The following is a 21,504-nucleotide window of genomic DNA, read 5'->3' as shown; positions in this document are numbered from 1 at the left end:
AAGGCACGTGTCTCAATATATATGTATATAAAAACACTAACATTGTAATTCAAGTCAAGCATCTTTTACATTTAATTTCTGTCTTCAAGTAACGCTTTGTTTTCATGTTCCCTTTCTTTGGTTTCATTGGGGATCACTCCATTCTCCAGGTCTGAGTGCTGCTGGATACAGTTGGTCAGGACTGCAGTGCTAGAAGAGATCTCAGAATTACACATCTTCTCTGTCTCCTCTTCCTTTTTTTCTTCATCCAAGGAGTAGTTTCGAAAGGTCTCATAAATTTTACGCACATCCTCAGGGATGGTCTTTTTGAGGTCTTTGTTTTTCCTTTTGGTCATCTTAGCAGACGATCCAAACTTGTTAATGATGTTGTCCTCAGATGCTCCCTGCCCATGCTTGTTGAGCTGATCTGACCCTTTAAGGCGCAGGTTGTTAGGCCTGTTGTTGATGCTTTCCTGAGATGAGGCTTTGAAGCGTCCTGTTTCCAAGGCTGTAAAGACAGAGCGCTTCTCTGGAGAGAGCATATCTAAGGAGTGGGCTCGCTGGTCCAGGCCCAGGCGCCTGCGCTCCATGCTCCGGATGGTGGCTGCCCGCTGAAGTTTGTCATGGATCTCCACGCTGAGCCGCCTCCGTGTCTCTCTGAACTCAGCTGTCACATTTGCTTTCCACTCAGCTGCGTGGGCTTTGATTTCTCCAACCTTTACAACAACAAGTAAGAGAAATTAATAAAAAAAAAAAGAAAAAGCAAAATGAAGCGACAGTCTTTCCTATAGAAGAGTAGCACAAGCACTTTCTTGTCTGGTGTAGAATCAGAGACCAGTCCCAGCTCCAGTGCTTCCATCTGGACCCAAACTTCAGCAGCAAAGTGACTATACTGGGCAAGCTCTAAACACACCAACTAGTGACTAGCTAATGTCTTGTGCAGCATGTAACTTGTCCGCCTGTTTCAATTTTTGGCATCCTACACATTTTATAGCTGTGTTACATGATGGGAGGTGTTCATGCTAATCCTTCCTTCGTTAAGAACAAAATTCCTGACTTATAATATCAGAGGTAGATGGTCAGGAGTGAGCAAAATTAATCGCATGTAGTTATACAAATATGCTTCAGAACAGCACAACAACCAGTGTAGTAATACAGTAATGTATTTTCCCGTATTGCTCATGGGTGGAGCTGTTCAGTCCCACTAAAGGTTCTGTTCAGTGCCATAGAGCAATTAACTTCGGAAATACCTATTAGATAATTTCAAGTGGATCTCTGACTGATCCAGTCTAGAGTCTATTCTCAGGGGCAAATGTAGCTGTCTTTAATGGAGGTTTCCATTGCATAACTGTCCAAATGCCACCCTCTCAAGGCAGCTGGAGGAGTTGTCAACACATATTCTACGTGGGCACCATGAGCATGTCCTTAAATGTCTTGCTGCTTTGCTCTGTTTTACTCCTTTGCACCTGAGAACAGAATAATGTCTAAGAATAAAGGACCTACATGGCTGCTGAATTGTACAAATATTTCTTGCAAAATGGGGAAAAAGAAGATAAATGACCAAGCAATATCTCAGCCAACACAGGCCTTTTCGAAAGTTCAGCTAAAGGAGAACAGATCCAGGAGTACAATGTCTGCAGAAGCCCACCAAGGTCGATGCTTTGCTTGGGCTGCTGTAGCCAGAACTCAGTTTCTGCATTCAGTGATCCACAAGGAAGTCATCTTTGGTTCCTCAGGCCAGATGGACCAGTAGGTGTCCATTTAGAACTGTATTACTTGTGGCAGCAGGCATCTCACATTCACAATGAGAGGTCAGATTCCCACCTATAGGTACCTGCTGATGATCAGCCTGACAGCCAAACTCTCTGTGAAGAACCACTTTATTCATGGAGGTGCACAGAGTAGTGCAGATGCCTTCATAAATGATAAACATCACTACCCCTCTGCCAGACTTTGTCTATGCCTGCTCTTTGGCTAACCCTGCCAGGTTAGCTTTACTAGTAATGCAGGAGGAGATTCCCTTCAAAATTGAAATTCTATTAATAACATCCTCCACAGTAGGCTTAAGCTCTAGAGTCATGGCAATTGCCTTCTATTTTCCACTCCTATTTGAGTGAAGCATTAGTAATACTGTCTTTGAATCATGGAGGGCATGTTCTGAGTGAATTTAATCATATTCTCCCTGATGCTGACTACTCAGTTTCTTCAATTTTTTAATAAAATGGTACTCAGTAAGGGGCCTGAATCTAAACTTCTTCAGAACCATATTCTGTGACATAAGGAAAGGCAGGAAAACTCAATATAAAACTCTGGTTTAAAGGCAATTTCTTGTTTCATAATGAAGAGAGCCAACTGAAGTCTTCAAAACCTATGCTTCTGCAATTTTTAAAGAGAGAACACTGAAATTTTTTATCATAAATTTGTAGCTAGTTTCAGAGTGAAGGCTGGCCTCTCTTATTCCATAATTGCAATCCTACTGGTGTATTCTGTGTATTTGGTAGTACTGATCGAGGTGTAACAACCTAGGTTGCTTCAGTTGCTTTTTTTCCGCCCTTTGTGAAGAAGCTAAAGATCAGAGCTAGCTGGATACCAAAGGCAGCCAGTGGAGTAAACCACAGGGAATATTGAGCATTGGTCATGCAGAGGAGCATCCTTCTTTAGACAAGCAGGAATCAGGCACTTAAAGCTCTCTTATGAAATGACAAACCACTAAAAAAATTACTAGTCATACCTCTTCTTTTGTCTTCTTGGACAGGACTCTCAACCAGTCTCCAATCATACTCAGGACAGCAGCAAAATAGGCAAGGCCAACAAGGATCCAGAACCACACTAAGGGTTTATACCACTCCCGGTAATGGATGTCAGCATTTCCTCCTGAAATAAGCATATACTTATGCTTAGGAATCACAAGATGCCAAAATTATGACAAACTACCTGCAATGCTGAGAAATTCCTGAAAGTATTTCTTGACTCTTGCCATCACCACTGTAGTTCTAATAATAGATGAGAGACCTGTCAGATGGGAGGAACACAGTCTGTTCTTAATTTAAGACTCTTTAAAATTACCTATTGTTCTGCTGCTATGTTACCCACCAGAGCACCTAGTACACACTTTTCTTTGTATTGCTCATACTCTGAAACAAGGCTGAAATTACTGCTTTGATAGTACTTGCAATAGCATGAATGCATTTCCAAGAAAAAAGTTTAATACAGCTAGTATTCCTTGTTCTGAACTGCCTGCAGCCTGGTAGTTGAGCAACTTTACAGTTCAACCCCCTCAGGTTATAGAGCTTCCAGATTTTTTTAACTACAGGATTCAGAGACCTATTTACAGGAGAAAGAAAAGTAGCTTTATCTTCTCCTCCAAATTAGGATATCTGACAGGAAGCCAAGCCTGCATCAGTCCTGATAAGAAGGATATACCATCTGCTTGGGTATCAGTTATAGGGATGCATTCTCTGGCCAGTGACTTGAGAGGAGATATGAGTCAACAAATATCCTATAGTGTTTTCATGCAAGTTTTAGGATGAGCTGGTAAAACAAGTATGTGAGACATTTGGCAACTCTAATGGACTATGAAGAGCCTAAAATAAACGCAGTAGCCAGGCTGCTACCTACCACAAAATAGAATAAATTTTTCCAAAAGAACGCAACCACAACCTCACTTTTGAGACTCCCAGACCTATCACAGTGCTAAGTGCACAGTGAGAGGCAGGCACAGCCCTGAGCTGAAGAGAGAGCAGTGAAGAGGCTGCACAGCCACATCCCTCAATGCAGGTGAAGAAACACCACCCTTGGTGGTACCTGTGTAAATCTCTGCCTGAATAGCAGGCCTACCAGAGGACCTGGGCAGAGGACTGCATATTTCCTGAACTCCAGTCTTTGGTTAGACAAGAGCTAGACACCAACCTGTACCTCTGTATGACTATAGAGAGCTTTTAGGATTTTCCCCCATTAAAATCACCAGACAACACAGTTCAGCGTTTCCCACTGAGCTTTTTTGCAATCTGAGACATTCCTACGACTCTTTAATTTTATTCAGACACAGTGTGAGCGTATGTACAGTCATCAAACGTCCCTGTGGAGGCTCAGACATTTGAGAATTGGCAGGGACCCAAATATTGGTTTTGATATTAATCTCTCCCCATACATCAAATGAATCACACTCTTTTTTTTTCTTCTTTAAGAGTGGGAAACAATGGGAGGTGGGGGCTGCTGTTGCTATGGTACGAGGTGGCTCTTCTGATCATACGTGTCCCTGAGGAAGCTTGCTGTGAAGCAGATTGTCTAGGTCTGTCTTACAGAGTAATCAGGTGACTGAGAAAGAATGAGACCACTTTTTTTCAGCCTATCAGATATACCGTTTTTCAGGCTCCATCCACAATTGTATTTCCAACAGGAGTACAAAAACTTTCCCAATTTAGCAAGAGTTGGGACACGTTCTAGGAGGAATAAGTCAGCATAGCTCCATTGATGCAGTTTTACCAAATGCAATGTAGTATTTTCCCTTTGATGTCCAAGGGACAGGGACATGGAGAGTTTAAAGTGACAGGAAATAAGTGACAGAAAATCTGTCCAAAAGCCAGCAATGAAAACCAAACCTCCTGGTGATCACCTGCCTTAAACTCTTATCATGAGATCACCCCTGAAGTTTTCTCATTCAGGGTCCTCCATTTGATTTTTGAAAAATCCTGATTGTTAGTAGCCATCCAACTGTGGATTATGTTCTCCTAATCATGTTGGATTTAGAACAATTTAATTAAATATTCAGGGCTTTTTTACTGTTGTGTTATTAAAGAAAAAAATACCAAAGTGTGATATGCTTAAGAAAAATATTGTGAATTATTTTTATTTCACACGGTGATGTCACAGAGATAGAATATCAGTGAACTGCTATTCACATTTAAGTGGATAAAACGGACCAAGCTCATACAATCACTTCTGTATCTGAATGCTCGTAAAACACTTTTTTTTCCATATCTGGGGCTCTCTTTGTTCAGTGTCTTTTTTCCTCAATAATTCATGTCTTCTATAACACTATGTCATAAAAAAAGGAAGATCACTGTCTTGTCTACGAAAAGACTTGTCTACAGCTCTTCAGCAAAGAAAATGTTATATATCCCTGTAGTTTCATTTGATGTTTTTAACTCATTCATATTTCACTGATTTATAGAAAGTAATAAAACAGTAGCATAATATGGCTGTTTGTAACACAGGCATCTTAATGCCTTTAATTAGGACCACTAACAGGAATGAGGTGTAGGGGTTGTGCGCTAATGGGAAAAAAAAATTCCACTTATTGTAAGCACCTTTTTATTAGCAAAGCAGTAGAGTGAAAAAAAAAAAAAAATCTCATTTCTCCAACCAACATTCTTGACTCCCTCTTTGGAAATTGATAAGGATGGATATTTATAGTTCCTGCTAGTACTGTATTAATCTTGGAGAATATCCTTCTAGCACTGAGATGCATACCCCATTGATCCTTCTTTTCCTACATCAGTTTTCCTTAACATGGCAACTGCAATGTCAAAATTTCTGCCAAGGTTAGAGGACAACATGCAGCTTCTGAAATGCTGCAGCTCCTCTAATAGCAGCCCACTACTGCATCCAACCAGAGATTTCTCCAGCCCTATGGCTCAGCCCTACTTTGTAAAAGCTTCATCCTTTCATCTTTTTGGCTACTTGCTTCAACAATCAGCCTCAGATTGAGACCTAATGGACTAATACAAATCTTGAATTCAATGGGAAAGTCATTTGACTTGTGAATAATTCATTGCATGATAAAGGATAATCAGGACTTCCCAGGCTCATGTTATCTACACTGCTGAAAGCTTGCACTCTGCAGATTGCAAGGCACCTGGATCTTAAATCAGCCTGGTGTCCTGTTGCACAGTAACCCCATCAGAAGCACCTGGCATCCTTCCACTAGAACATAATATATTGTGAAAAGCCTCCTCTCTACACCAGAAGACAAATTCTAAGAGCCGGGGCCCTTGTGCGCAGCACCTAGGCTCAAAGCTGCTCACCTGCTACAAAGTCACCGAAGCCAACGGTAGTCAGAGTGACAACCACAAAGTAGATGGACTCCAAGGCTGTCCATCCCTCGATGTGTTTGAAGATAACTGCAGGAATGGTCACAAAGACAATGCAGCCTGCCAGGATGAAGAGGATGGTAGAGATCACCCGGATCTTTGTTTGACTCACTTGCTTTTTCTAGAAAAAGGAAATAACAAAAGAAAAAAAATATTTTTGAGTGGATTTCTGGGACTGCATACCTTGTGGATGGCAGACTGAATGTGCTGGTGTCACGTGGTATTTTTCTTTCTGCCTTGTGTGAGCTTATTATGTAGAAAACCCTCCCTCTCTCTTAGTGAGAGCCCTTCCTGGGTAATAGTAAACCTCTATGTCTGGCTCCAGAAAAATAACAATTCCCATTTTCCATGCGCTAGGCAGTTGCTAACCTACCAGAAACACAGCCTGAAAAAACAGTCTTGAGCTTCAGAAAGGCTCCAGTACACTCCCATTCAGGTTCAGTGTGTAAGAAAAAGTGCACACTCACACCGCCATACATATATATGTACACCAACGTTGCCTCACCATCTCCAAGCATTCAACAAGCAAGACCAAGACTGAAATGAAAGTAGACCTTTTCTTTCTTCTAAACCCCTGAGATTTTATGTAGAAATAATTCATGCTTTGGGTTTCCTAGACTTGCCTTGACTCAGGATTTCTAGCTTTCGTTCACAAATATGAAAGTTAAATTTCCTTTCAAAAATGGATAGCTACATTATAGGTTCAGGCCAGAAATAAAGGATTTATGTCAAATACCAAACAACCTGAGATAAAATTACCTATGCAAATTCACACTGGAAAGCTCTTGAACAAAGAGTGTGCTGCTATAAATCAAATACAAATGTGAGCAGTGTAGTTGCAACATTTTACACTCTGAGAGCTTATAAATGCTCACTTGTTTAATATAAACTTAGATTTTTTTTTTTCAGCAGTACTAATGCAAACCTGGATTAACACAATAGATTAATTTATTTCAGATTTTCTGTGCTGTAAGTAAACTCGAAAGTCAATAGAGTTTCATGAGAAACCTGGAAATTACTATAAAGCTTACTGTGGATTAATTCCAGTGGCAGTGTAAATTCTGTATTTATCCTGGAAAACAAATGTGGAGGTCACTGCAAGTCACATATTTCCAAATCAGTTTTCCAAATCAAGCATCTCTCTTAACCCAAAAATGAGATCTCATTTCAGATTAGGACATTGCCTAGACAGGAAATAAGACCTCGGAAGTTATCTTCATAATATACTGAAGGGATATTTCCTGAATTGGTTAATATCTAACAAGCTTGTGAGCAATACTACTGCTTCCACTAAAGCATGAGCATTTATTTTAGAAGTGCCACATTAGGCACTCATCTGAACTAGGATGCTCTGCATTTAGAACCCAGCTAGCAGAATAAATACTTCGTATTTCATAAATAGTTTTAGTTCTGAAACTGTTTGAGATGATTCCTATGCTTAAATTTTTTTCCTTTTTGTGTGTGTGCATTGTTTTCCGTGTCTGGCTGAACAAAAATAGTTAAATAGGATTAGTAATATAATGCCATGAATAAGGTTAATCAAATACAAGACATGGAAAAAACACACTGAAGTACCAAGGAGAAAAACAACACAAGAGTATAAAACCTGACTTGTCTTTATATTTCCTCTTTTCCTAGGGAGCCATTTTGAGCAGTTTGCTAAAAGACTAAAGGATTATCTATTTATGAACACACATGCACAATGTCAGGATTTCAGACTTACTTAGGTATAGTGAAGGGAAAGTAGCTGATCACATGGATGTTATATGGTGCCTTAGATTAGCACACTTGGTTTTTGTCTTGGAGGACCAGGATTTAACCAAGTTCCTGTTTATTTACTGGTTTGGCCAAGGTGACTTACTCACTTCTACTAAATGCTTCAGTTTCCAGGTACATGAAAAAGAAATGGCAGACACCTGACTACAGTGGAAGTTACAAGGCACTTGCAGTGCTGTATATTACTGGGAATCCTTGGACAAAAAGTACTTTGGAGCTGCCAAGCACTGCTCGTAAAGCAAAGTTATGCACAGTAAACCTTCCTCCAGTCCCCATATAGCAACATTAAAATACATTTCAATGTGTGTCAAGGTTTTCTTGTCTTGTGCTAGAAACAGGAGTGGAAAGAATGGCCTACAAATCAGAACCAAATGTTCAGGACATCCACTTGTTCATGAGTGATAAATTCAGCCAAAAGTTGTTGGGTTTGTTGGGTTTTTTAAGTTAAAATGGTAACGATGTTAATGAGAGGCTCTGCAGAAAGGCCTGACTCATGGTTATTGTGCTCCTCAGTCACTCCCACAAAAGCAGAGCAGCTGAGGGTCTATTTTTCCCTTACCCTTTCACTGGTACAAATGAAGTCAGAAAGCAATGGTGAATCAGGCACAGCATTTGTAGAGCATAAAAGTAATGCTCAGAAACAGAATTACTTAATAGACAATGATATATGAAATTCAGGATACAGATGAAAAGAGTGTCTTTTTACAGTTAAGTTAGATGTGCATTATGGGGACATAAACAGTAGAGTGTAACTGCTATAGATCGAAGAAATGCTAAGGTGTAGATGTCATTATTAGTGGAATATGTACATTATAGTAATAACACATTACAAAAAAGTTGTCTTGCATATTTTCCTTGTGGATGAAGCTGGTCTTGTTGTTCTCCTACAAAGAACATAATTTTGTGCTGCCCAGGTTCTCAGGAATAAGGAAACACAGCCTTTACATTCCAGTTTTGGCACAGTTCTATTAGGATGAGACTAGATTAGCCTAAGCCACTGCAGTATTATACTGTACCAAGTCATTATTAAAAGAAATATATGTTTATATAAAAATATACCAATGACTGAGAAATCAGAAAAGGTTCATATCTCAGGCCTTTAACTTACAAAGTCTGAAAAATTAGGCTGATATTTTCACAAGAAGATAAAAAACACCCATAAATTCTGCAAAATAAGGTTTTTTCCACAGGACAATATATTTCACAGGATCAACAACCTTACACCTTTCTGATACTTTTGCGCTCTTTTTCCAGTCTAATGCCCTGATCACCATGTATAGAATTGGTTTCCCACTTGCTTGCTCTTCTTGCCGCCTCTCCCTCCTCCTACCTGCTCTCGCCTTATCCAGGACTCTATAATAGGACTCCAAGTAAACTCATCAAGTACTGCGCATCATTGCAGTGTAATAGGTCTGTCTGTCAGAAACTTCGGTGTGTCCAGTGTTCGCACAGTACGTGAACTTCTAACAGTCTTGTGGAAAATGCTCTCCAGCTGTACACTGGCTGTACTAACAAACAAGAATTGCACTTAGAATTCTAACACTGAAGGAACTTTTTGTTTTAAACAGTATTCGCAATCTGAAGCCAAACACTGGCAAATAGCCGATGAACTCCAGCCAGGCTAACAAATCCTCTGAGCCAATTTTGTGGTTTAAGAACAGAATTTTCTATAGGTGTCAAAATGAAACATTAAGCGAGGCCTTTCTCCAGGAACAGTTGTTCATCTCACAGTCGTTTAAGAAAAATAAAAGCAGTTTTGAAAGAGATGTTTTCTACTTCTTTTTTTTTGTTTTAGATTTGTTTTACCAACAAGTTCTCTCCACATTGATGAAGCAGGTATTAACATTTGTTAATAAATAAATTAGTGCCTGCTAATGAGAGAGGCTGCAATTTAAATCCACCTAGAGATGATTTGGAAAAGATTAGAGGAGGAATATAGGAAGAAAAGATGGAGAGTTTTCAATCATATAACAACCTGTGAGAGGTCATTTCCATTTACTAATGAAGGTGCTGATTTTACTTTTAAGGTGGTTAAGTGCTAAACAAGCAACATAACTACAGATGACATCATCTTGCTTACATTAATTCAAACAACCTGATGTCAATCTGCTCCAGTGCCAAAGGGGTGAGGACGAACGTTCTCATGGAGACATCTTTATCAGTGGAATTCTTATGCGTCTTTTTTATCAATGAGTGTGACCTTGCTTTTTCCTTGTTTTCTATCACATACTTTGGGGTCTTACTGGTTTTGGTCTTATCCAATAATTTCAGGAGTTAAAAGAAATCCCTTTTTCTTTTTTCTTTTTTTCCCCTCTCTCTGCTCATTGACTCAGGCAAAATTTTTCTGACCTTACTGTGTCAACAAAAGGACTAAACAAGGTTCTTAAGTTGCCAAGCTGAGGCCACAAGGATGATATATATTCCTTCCAAAATGGAGTAGATTGTTTTTTCCAAGTAGAAGACATTAAGCATGGAATAAAAAGATGCTACAGTCATTTTTTCAGACTAAAATAAATGCTAAATATGTGGAATATATATTATTTCCATGAACAGCATATTTCAAATATGCATATTCCAAGATTTTGTAGTGTCACCTCCCATGTCACAGAAACTCCCCCAATACACAGTACTACCCAACCAAAAATAGAACTGGAACATTCACTGCTTCACAGTGAGCTCAGATGGTTCCTCTGTCTTCCAAACATTTTCTTTTCTGCATTCCTGATGAATATCCCCAAGACTCCAAGCAAGTTGTTTACCTTTCTGGCTAGATAACCAGTGGCATATTTTTAGTACCAGTATAGTGTGCCTTCATGGAACATGCTGTCCTCATCTCTCCACAAGGTTCTGCATTTTGAAGCACTCCTCTAAAGAAAACACATTTCTTTAACATTTCTGTTGTTCCCTTCACCTACTCCTAACTTTATGCCCTCTCCCATGCTGCCAACTATTCATGGAACAGATTGTCTCTGCCCATGCACTAATTAAACAGCTTGTCTTCTAAATCACTTTCTCCAGATCAAAATATTTTAACAAGAGGAAAGCCAGTCTTTGTACTCAAAACATAAAACAAAATATCAGATATATAAGTTCTATTTTTTTTCTCTGACACAAACATTAGGTATGTCCTTAGTCAAAACATTTTTGCTAGGCTACTGTAGACAGTGCAGATAGACATAGGTTCACACTGCTTGCCTTTCAGATCAGTCAAATCAAGCCAGCCCTGATCCAGAGCCTGGCATATACCTCAGTAAAGTGCAATGCACATCTCAACAGGCTATACAGAAAGACTGGCACAGCATTGGGCTCGCAGAGCTCCTCAGTGATCAGCAGTATGGTCTCATCAACCTCACTGCTGCCTATACCTGTCACTCGGGATTTCTTTCTGATTTGTCCTAGCTCCTTCACATTCAAAATGAGGCTGAAACAAAATGTATTTTAAACTTTACTGGCTTAGAGATAACATCTAACACTATAAGAAGCTTTTGTTCTTCTGTGTTCTCTGAACACAGATAGTACCAGCCAGCTCCAACAGGCCCATCACAGGACATCACTGAGCCCCTCAGCCAAGATGGTGGCACCTCTGGGAAAGTATATTTAAGAAAGGGCAGAAATGCTGAACACACAGAGGAGGAAGGAATAACAAGGTCGGGGGAGCGGGAGGTGCTTGATGGCAGAGCAGGTACTTCCCTGGAGGGACTGTGGCCCATGGAGGACCAGCGCTCGAGCAGAAGAAAAGTGAAGGAAGGATTGGCAGAGAGAAACCACTGTGTCCTGACCCCAACCTCTGTGCTCTTCGCTGACGCACTGGAGGGACTGAGTGCGACCTGTGGCAATAATGTGGGTGGAGGAGAGGTGTCTGGAGTGAAGTAAGCCTGGGAGTGAAGCTGAGCCTGGGAAAGGGGGAGGAAAGGCAATTTGAATGTTTGTCTTTTTTTTTTTGTTTCCAAATACACAACTCAGTAATTAAAAATTTATACTAATTGGCAATAAATTAAATTTCCCAAGTCAAGTCTATTTTGCCCATGACAGTACTTGGTAAATGATTTCACTGTCTTTATTTTGACCCACGAGTTTTCTTGCTCTTGTTCTTCCGATTTTCTCCCCATCCCGCTGCAGGGAGAAGAGTGAGCAAGTGGCTGTGTGGTGCTTGCTGCCAGCCAGGGCCTACTCACCACATTAATGAAGAAGACAACAGCCCTTGAAAGCATAGCAGCAGAATTCTAAATAACATATTTTCAATTATATACAACATTTCAGACATCTCCATGGGTTAAGAACAGTGGTTTGAACCAGATGGGTTTCCCCCATTCTGCCTAACCAGCTCTTTTGGTGCCTCAGTGCTATTTTAATTCTCATGTTTTATAAAGAACACTTCTATAGCTGCACAAGAACATGCAAAATCCATCCTCTATTTCTTAACTGTAGTAAGTGCCATAGGGGAGACAGATATAGAAAGGTGTAAGTACTCAAGCTGTTACTAAGCTTGGGAGGGACAGTCCTGAATTCATGCAAGGCACAGATCAGAGTAAAGAAGGGATTTTTTTTACATTGCTGGGTTTCCCCATAAAATCGCACTTCCGTGAGGTTTTTGTCTAGATGCAGATGGAATATGCAGCAAGCTTCTCACAGAGCAGCAGCTTTCTCTAATGTTATTTTTGTAAACCTCTAGGCATGGATCTTGCTGCAGTCATAATGTGAGTACTGATACTGTGTTACAAAAATGCAAAAAAAGTGGCTTAGTGTTTTCTAGGCTTGATATGCCCCTTTTCAGCCTTCTTCCTCTCTCTAGAAAGCACATGTAGGGCCTTCTTATATACACCAATAATTTCTGCACATTACTTATTACACTACTGAAAAAAACAAAAATAAAAATAATGAGCCCAAACCTCTGTTCTGGATGAGCTGTGTTCAGCCCAAAGAAAAAAAAAAAAGTTGAATAAGAGGGATCCATGTATATATATGCTTTTCACAGATATTGCAGTAGACAAAGGAGAACAGAGGCTCATGGCACAGACAGAACAATTTCAAAGGATGCTTGCAAAGGCCAAATTTGGAATGTATTGCTCCTTCCTTTCTTCCTTCAACTTCCTTCTGAGTTACACCTATATTCCCGTCTCCCAAGGAGTGCAAGAATGGGTTAATAATGGTTATCACATCAGTTCCCTATATGTGAATGGATTTTACCTTGCCATTTCTGGTAACCCTGATTCTGATCAGTGCTTTCATCGTGTTCATCAGTGCAATTCAGGGGAAAAAAATCAAATGCAGTTATGATCGTGCAAAGAAAAGTGCCACGTAGCAGCAAGGCTAGATTTATGACTATATGCGCAACATCTAATTAAGAAAAGCACCGAGACAGAGAAAGACAATTAGTGTAGCCAGACCAATGAGAGATCTAGTTATCTATTGCATGACGTGGCTACTTTCAAAGACTTAGCAAGAAAAAGAAAACTGAAATTCATGATAAATTATCTCCTCTTAGCAAGATGGAGAAATTCAATATTCCTTTTTTTAGCTCATTTTTTGTTCTGTTATTTTTTTGTTTAGTTTTCTTCCTCTACGGTGGAAGAAAGCACCCAGATTCCTTCATACTGCTGAGTTTTCAGAACATTTCACTAGTAATTAGGAATGTAACAACATCAGCATTCATAAGGCTAGAGTGGACACCGTGTTGGCCTAGATATTGAAAGGTTAAACAGTGACCTTTTGAAACAGTGAGAAGATCTTCAGATTAGATTTTTTGTATCTGTTTCTAGCCCGCAGTTTTCAATTTCTCCTTAGTTTGGAATAGCTGACTAAGCAGCCTTCCCTTTCCCCTTCTCAGGTAAAATAGCATACATCATTCTCTGCAAGAAATTCTTGCAGGAGCTTCCAAAGCATATTTTGTATTTACCATGAGATTTCTTATAGATATTAACACTATAAAGTTTCCAATATTGCAGTCTTTCTAGAGAAAAACGCTATTTATGACTAGACAAGTAACCAAAGAGCATTCTCTCAGGTAACTGACCCACAGAGAGTGAATTTTACTCTAAGTGGGATACAGATCCCGGAAGAGTGGAAGGAAAGTCAGAGGAGGAAGACAGAGCAGGTCCCCCCAGGTAAAACATGGCAGGAGTGGAACATGTGTCACTCCTAGAAGTGTTCCTCCATGCCTCAGCTCTCACCTCACTCCTCCCAGCCTTCTCCAACACTTTGCAGGAGCTGCCACCACCTACCTGAAAAGGTAAAAGGAGGGCAGGGAGCACCTTCAAAAGGAAAGGTCTGGCATAGGGTGAAGGGCACATCAAATACTTTCTCCCATAGCTCAAAACAGTTCTTATTGCCACAATGGCATGTGTATGCACCAAGTGAAAATATGAACATGTAAACTACATTAGAGTGGTTAATATGATAGTGTGACAGTCCTGAAAGGTGAAGGTTGAATATGTAAAGCAACATAATTTAAATTTCCCACCTTCATCCAGCCTTCACGTAACCTTGAAGTAGCATCTCTCAAGTGTGAAAGTAGAACAGTCCTTATGCCTAGGATGAGGCACAGGTACCCTCATGAAGTAATTTCTATCTGTTACCTTTCAACATCCGTCACCCCCCTCGCACTCAGTCTTTGATGCTCCCCCAAAGGTTGCCCACAGGAGTTTTGAAAGATATTCTGAAGAACACTAACAAAAATAGAAGTACATATTTGTTGGAGGGAGGGGGGAGATCAACAATTTCTGTATTATGAGTGATTTTGTGATGCAGTTGCATTTCTGTCTTGCTTTTCCATTACTCCCTATATTGCAAACTTAAACAATCTTGAGTTTAGGATTTTCTTTAGGTTATAAATTGCGTTTTCAGAGATGGCAACACCCACATCAAAACCGTGGATCGTTGGATTTGGTATCGCAGCACTGCACTGTCAGGAACACAGAGAAGTTTCCACAGCAATATGATCAAAATTTAAGGCAATAACAAAAGAAGGATATTCACCATTAGTGCTTAGGAAAGAGTTTAACTTTCAGGCTGATGGTTGAAAAGTTCACATTCTTTGGCAGTAATCAGCAGCTTCCTCTGAAGTATCTTATTTTTTAAGCTTCACACAGAGTATCTAAGAAACCCTAGCTGCTCAGTAAACTGTTAGTCACGCTTTCAGCTCCTGTTTGTCTTATGTTTCATGAGAGATAATTGCTTAGACTTGCGGGATTTATTTCTAGTGCACTTCACTGCAATTAAAAGTTTTGTGACTAATACTAATTTTAGCAGGAGGCAGGCAGGTATAGTTTTGCCCTTTAGAACAGGGCTTCCTGAACATCTCAAACTATAAAGAAGGACCCTTTAACTCACTTCTTTAACAAGAAAATTTGGATTCAGACTATGCGTGGAAATGCAACTCCTTGTCACAGCTTATCCTGAGTTGATTCTGAATACTACCCTGGTTTCAAACCAAATGAGAGGTGGCAAAGATTGGGGTTTGATATAGAGAAATAAATAGTGTTCATCTTTTTTCACTGTAGAAAACAGAAAAGAAGCAGATAGAGAGAACAATAGCTGGCAAAAGGACAGAGATCATATTGCAGAGATAATCTTTGATGTACATAAAAAATAACCTGGGTACATTCAAATTAACATTGGAAGAAAACCCCTTCCTTAAAACTTCCTTCATCATCCATAGGTCAATCCTTCATCCACAGAAGGATGGATTGGAAACCCTTCTACTCAATGTCAATTGCCAGATACTCTCTTACCTTGCACTTAAATCAGTTTTTTAGCCAATTCCCTACTACACCTGTCTTTGGTGTATTAATTACTTCTGTGTAAACATTCAAACAGGTGCCAAAATATTAGGCATCCTACCAAAAAAAAAGCTAAAGTCGATGAAAAAAACCCTCAAGGTAACAGAGTTCATATACTAGAATAGCTGCAGTCTGTCCACAATCAGAAAGCATTGTAATTAAAATTGCTTCCCTAATGAAAAATAAACTATTACAATTTACTGTAATACAGATAGATACCTGAATAAGTGAAAATATGATAAATAAAGCCTTTGTATTAATCATGGATTACTGACTAGTTTTTTTACAATATTCTGGTTTTAGAAGCTGTAAAATATTATGGGCACTGCAGTTCAGTGACAAGAGTATGACTTCAGTAAGAAGAATTATTGAAGGCTTGAACTTCTACTCATTTTAAATAATGAAAAAAACAATGAAAAGATATTAAAAAGCTTCATATAAGCAGGCAAAACAGTACAAGATTTCCTCTGCAGTGCCCTGTAGTAAACAACTGCACTGTGCAGTGCCTAACACTCACAGAAAAAGGTGTTACAGTAATACGAGTGGTAATTACTTTGGGGGATGTACTTAAGTGCATATTGGGTTTCAGTTTTGGTGCACTGGAGCTGACTTGAGATTTCCAGATAACACTATACTCTGGATTTAAGCTACTTTTAAAGACTGGTTTTAGAATAGTCTTTCCTCCTCTGTTTATACTATCACCTTTTTAGTGAGACTGATTTGATTCTATGATTGGAGCAATTATTAACTCTTCCTGGTGTTTACATGTTCTCCCTTTTTAGAGCTGCTGCTGTCTTCTCTTTCTAGCAACCCCAGGAATGCCCTTTGAACTACCACCAGGCTCAACACCTCCTGGGGCTCTCTTTAGAGGCAGACTCACTTCAAGACCTTAATGATCCTCTCTTTGAAGTTGCCTCAGGCTGATGCTATACTTCTCGCAAGACCTTACAGGTCTAACAGACATTGTTGATAAAACCAAAAGGTTTAAAAGACCTTGCAGAGATGTCAAGATCTAAATTTAACCGTTCAGGTTAATATTTACTCTTAAATTACATGCCAACTTGTAAAAAGTTCTTGACTTGGGGGATTAAAGAAAGATGCGCTCCACAGCCAGCCCACACAAGCTTTAGACTCTAAACTCATACTTAGCAACAAAGACCAGTGGATAAGAACAAATCAGCAAAGGTCTGCTCCACTTAAATTGCCTTCCCTGAAACAGATTTGCTGTAAGTATCACTAACTGTATTAAATACCCAGTTAGAGGAAATAAAATGCCTAAAGATGGGATCAACAGATTGTCATGAATTTTTTAGTACTAGCATACTATCTCAGCACTGAGCAGAGTGTTCTTCATCTCAAATATAATGGAGGGGGAAAGTGATCCAAAGAGTAGCCCAACATATTCAAGACTATACCACAAGCCGGTGGTTGAACGTAAAATAGAATCCAGAGACAAATTTGGCTCTGGTGGATGAAGAGTCACGGCATGTAATGAAGTCAAACCCGCACCGTTAGTTGTTTAGTTCACCCATAGGATTGGTGTTTGCCTGTATCTTCTATTAAGCACTGGAGCACGACGACTACTAAAGCAGGTGATGATCAAAAGCAAAAGCAAAACTTCCAGCTATCTTTCCATCACCATAATTAGAGCACCGGTTAGAAACATAAAAGAAGATATGGCCTGCAGCATCTGAAGGAGAAAGCTATTTTGGAGACAGGCATTGTAAATTTACCACTCCTGCCTTTCAACTTTGTAAGAGTCTATGGTCACACTTCTGCTAGATGTACTACAGTAAGGTGTCCAGTTGGCCCTCAGTCTGGACTGCTTTACACCCGACAAAAGCAATTAGAAGAACTCTTGCTAAGAAAGGCAAGTGAAGGAGTCCATGCAGGAAGGAGCAGAGAGAGGAGTACATTTGTAGAGTATAGAGGGACTAACAGTTCTCTTTGTAACAGAGATTACAAAGTTACCGATGAACTAGACAAGAATGCACCCAGAGTTTTCCAAGCTGAAGCACTGATCTTGACAATGAAGTGTTGGATATCAGGAGTTCTCATGCATTTTCACTTAAACTGTTGTACAACCAGCCTGCCATTTGCTACTATCACATCCTTTTCTCTGCCTATATGTTTTCCCATCCATTTAAAAAACACTGTTTACAGATCAGTGTTCTCATAGAGTCTTAGTACATGAAGGCCCTATTCCTGGCTGGCTTCTACGGTATCAAAGTGCTAATAACCAGTAACAGAATGTAATTAGATCTACTGTCTTTACTGCAAAAATAAGAAATTCAAACTAGATTATGGAAATGTAGGATTCCTTTCTGGTGACTCATTTTTTATATTTTTCAGCCATTTTGTTTTGTTAGGAAATTGTTCGGTTAAGCTCTGAACAGTGAAATTTCGGCTCACAAATCATGTATCATTTTGCAATAATACTGTGTCCGTGCACCAGTAGATTGAATTTCACACCGTGTCCTGACAGCTCTGTTCAGAGACAGAATGCCAGCAGATGGCAGATTGATCATTGCGCTGGACTGTTCCCCTTTGGAAGTTCTTGAGTCAATTTTAAAAAGAAAATAGTATTTTTTTTCTTACAGAAAATCACAATGAATAACGCCGTATTAAAAAAGAAAAGATAGGGAGTTAATATCCTCAGTGGGTTTTTAGCTGCTGATGTAATAACACGTTGATGCTGGCTAGTAATGAAATGCAATAAAACAAAATAATAGAGATTGTGTTGATTTTTGGTATATTTTTGATTAGATGTCAGGAAGTGGAGAGGAAATTTTTTCATTAGTCTTCCATTAACTTAATCTGCTCAGAAATGCAGGTGTCAGGCAATATATTCAGAACTAGAAATAGGATCTAACTAGCTAATGTATCACTTAGGTTATAGCACATTTATCTATTAACCATGTCCCAAATTTTGATTTCAGTAACAAGAGTGCATATTCAGAATTATTTCACTGGTTTGCCTAAGTAGTGATCTGGATTTTAATTTCTGGCTTTGGGAACAATGTCATCTGAAAGTTTGATTCAGGTGCCAAAAATGAGAAGAATCAATGCTGATATGGAGCTGGAAGAGAAAGCGCAGGGTGGGAGCTGCCTGGCAGGAAGCAGACAGGGTCCCTGGGCTATGCATTACCCTAGGGAAGAAGAGATAAAGGTGGTACTGAGAACTCACTCACCAGTCCTGCACTGGTGTCAGGTATGATGCTACAGGTTTGATATGAGACAAAGGAAAGAAGAAGAAAGAGCAAGGGGAGAGATAACACAGCAAATGGATGGACAGAGGGAAGACGAACAAAAAGGACTGTATTTTTAAGTGTTCCTCCTCTACATGGTTACTTTCTTGTATAGTTTCTTTCCCAGGATCTGTTTTCTATTCTTTTTCAGATAAGGAATTTGTAAAGACAATTCCTGTGACTTGTACAGTAACAAAAATGATCAGAAAAAAAAAAAATCTCTAAAAAAGAAGTTAAAGCTCTAGGAGAAAGAGTAGCTAGGGTAGATCTGATGTATTCAGAAAGACAAACAACAAAATTTAGGGAAGGTAGAACTTTGGCAATTGCTAAGAGAAAGCTTTCCACCAGCTCAATGGGACTTCTCTTACTCCTGCCCCAGCTCCACCACCTAGCTAAGAACTACTTTTGCTAGGACTGTTTCAAGGTTAAGGTAATGCCTACTGCTGTCTTTCAGAAAAAGAAAAAAAGGTGTATATCATCTTCATAACACTTACATGTCTCTTAAATCTGGAGCAAACCATTCCTCAAAAGATCAATGGGCAAACAGGTTCTCTAAGCTGAAAACCTGAAAGACAGGTAGCAGATGTGTCTGTTCTGACAAGTCTCTGGTTCAGTGAAGTGTGAGCTGTTTACAGAGGCACTGCATTTCTGCACAAAGTAGTGTATTTTCTTGAGACATGAGCTTCTTGCCCCCATCCATGTCTCTGGCTGCTCACTCACATCCCTGTATTGCGATTCACACCCTATCAGCTGTGTTGCCAGACCTGTCCTCAGCATCATGCTGTAAGCCAGAGGAGTGAAAGCAGTAACGAAGTCCAGGAACTGCTTGCTGGCTTCACCTTAGAAGCCAGAAAATCCTGGAGTGCTCTCAGAAGCATGTTGTGCCCAGGCTGAATGCCTGCATCTGTACTGAACTGCAAGATGAGGGAAGATCTGTCAGGTTACGCTCATCCCATCTAGTTCCAGTGAGAATCTAAACACTCATTACAAGGTTTGAATAAAGATGATCTGAATTTAGCCTATATTTAACTCATGATGATGACAGCTGCTGCATTCTGTAACTGTGTACTCTGCCTATGGAGTGCTTTCCTTTCTATCTTTAGATGCTTGCGGCCTCTGTGTGTACAAAGCAAGCCAAAACATTGGGGTTTGTTCCAGTGTTTATTACAGAAACAGTCTCAGGTTGCTCATAAGATCCCTCACATATGTAAGATAACAATACTACTTTTATGGTTTCATGTCACCTTGGAATGCATATTTCATTTCTGTAGTGTCTGGAAAGCTTTACCAGGTGAAAATTATTTTTAAGAATTATCAACTCTTTAATTAGATTTTGAGTGTGTGCATGGTTTTCTCAGATGGGCTGGGAGAACTGATTCATCACTGAACCCAGATATTGAGTGCTTGTGACCAGTGCATATAGTGAATCTGGTGACCCTGTACATATCCATTTTCTGGGGAATCACACTTGTATGCATGTGAGAACAGACTAGGAGCCAGGTTCTGCCCCAGCTTATTGAAGATGGAACATATAGGAATAATCAGTAGCTGAGTAGGTAGGGCTTGTGTGGGGGATGCTTTTGTTTATGTCTCTGACCTGGTTGATATTTATTTACTTGTACCAAACATGATTACTCCAGTAGGACAGATGGCATAGACCAGCCAATGCGTGATGTTTGGGATACCTCCTCATATCTCTGGCAGCGTCACTCTGCCAGTGCCTCCATTTTCTGAAATGAGGAAAAAAGTTCCTGTTTTTACAAAGCATTATTCTGCAATGAAAGACTTCCAGCCCTGCCTAGTCATAAATGAATAGTTGTTTTCCTAGTTATCTACACACCAAAATAGTGGCAACATTTTGGATTACAAGATGAGGAGTGGCAAGTGTCCAGCTCCTCTGCTGAAATATTCTGTCAATACTGTGGGGGTAGTGTGAATTTGATAAGAGCAGATCTCTTTCCCCCTTTCTGGAGTTCAAATTGGTCTTAAAATTCCCACAGAGTGCGTGGGCTGATCACTGCAATAGCTAAATGTGGCATTCTTAGGCTCTAATTAGTGCTGCAAATTAATGTAGATTTGGTGGGGCTCCACACAGGTCATGGCAGAGGCAGCAGAAGTGCACTAGCACAACTCCTCTGGGAGGAACCCTCCTTTCATCTTTCCTGCTATGCTAGGGGATGCCAGGGGCAAACTGTCCCTTGCATGGCACGGGCTCCATGCTCACAGTTATGCTGTCTGATGGAGCAAGAGACCTGGTAAGGAAATGCATTGGGTGAAAAGACTGCTGTGCTGACAGAGAAACCTTCCTCTCCTTCCCACCTGACAGTGCATGCATAATGCCTCTTACTTAGCTTCAGCAATTATCCTAACCACAACGCAAGATCAAGTTGCCTTCAAATCCCATCCACCTGTACAGACGATGACAAAGTTGCAAGGATTTGGGGAACTCTTGGCTGCCCTGACACCAGCCGTGTAACATCCCTAAGGGTGAATGGAATAAAGAGGCAACTGCAGACAGACAGAAGCAGAGTGTTGAGGCATATACACGTGGAAACTTGATATATTATAATGTCCAGGACACATGCAAAGTTTCTTCCCATTCCCTTCCCCAAGGGTACAAGCTGGACTGTC

The 21,504-nt window shown here is 40.0% G+C and overlaps 1 protein-coding gene across 2 annotated transcripts in view; it reads right to left on the bottom strand.

Annotated features, from left to right (window-relative positions):
* Nucleotides 1–71: 71 nt before the first annotated feature.
* The window catches only part of KCNK10 (potassium two pore domain channel subfamily K member 10), a 61,283-nt gene continuing 39,850 nt past the window's right edge, over nt 72–21,504 (bottom strand). For both annotated transcript variants that reach the window (XM_086462816.1, XM_009960821.2), the window contains 3 exons: nt 6,006–6,192; nt 2,711–2,853; nt 72–695 (listed from right to left, as the gene is read on the bottom strand). In XM_086462816.1, the coding sequence (XP_086318942.1) occupies nt 72–695; nt 2,711–2,853; nt 6,006–6,192 (954 nt within the window). The remainder of the gene's footprint in view (nt 696–2,710; nt 2,854–6,005; nt 6,193–21,504) is intronic.

The sequence above is a fragment of the Leptosomus discolor genome, chromosome 3, assembly GCF_034619465.1.
Source record: "Leptosomus discolor isolate bLepDis1 chromosome 3, bLepDis1.hap2, whole genome shotgun sequence".
Classification (NCBI taxonomy): Eukaryota; Metazoa; Chordata; class Aves; order Leptosomiformes; family Leptosomidae; genus Leptosomus; species Leptosomus discolor.
Note: the sequence above shows the minus strand (reverse complement) of the source record. Positions and strands in the feature narration are given on the sequence as shown.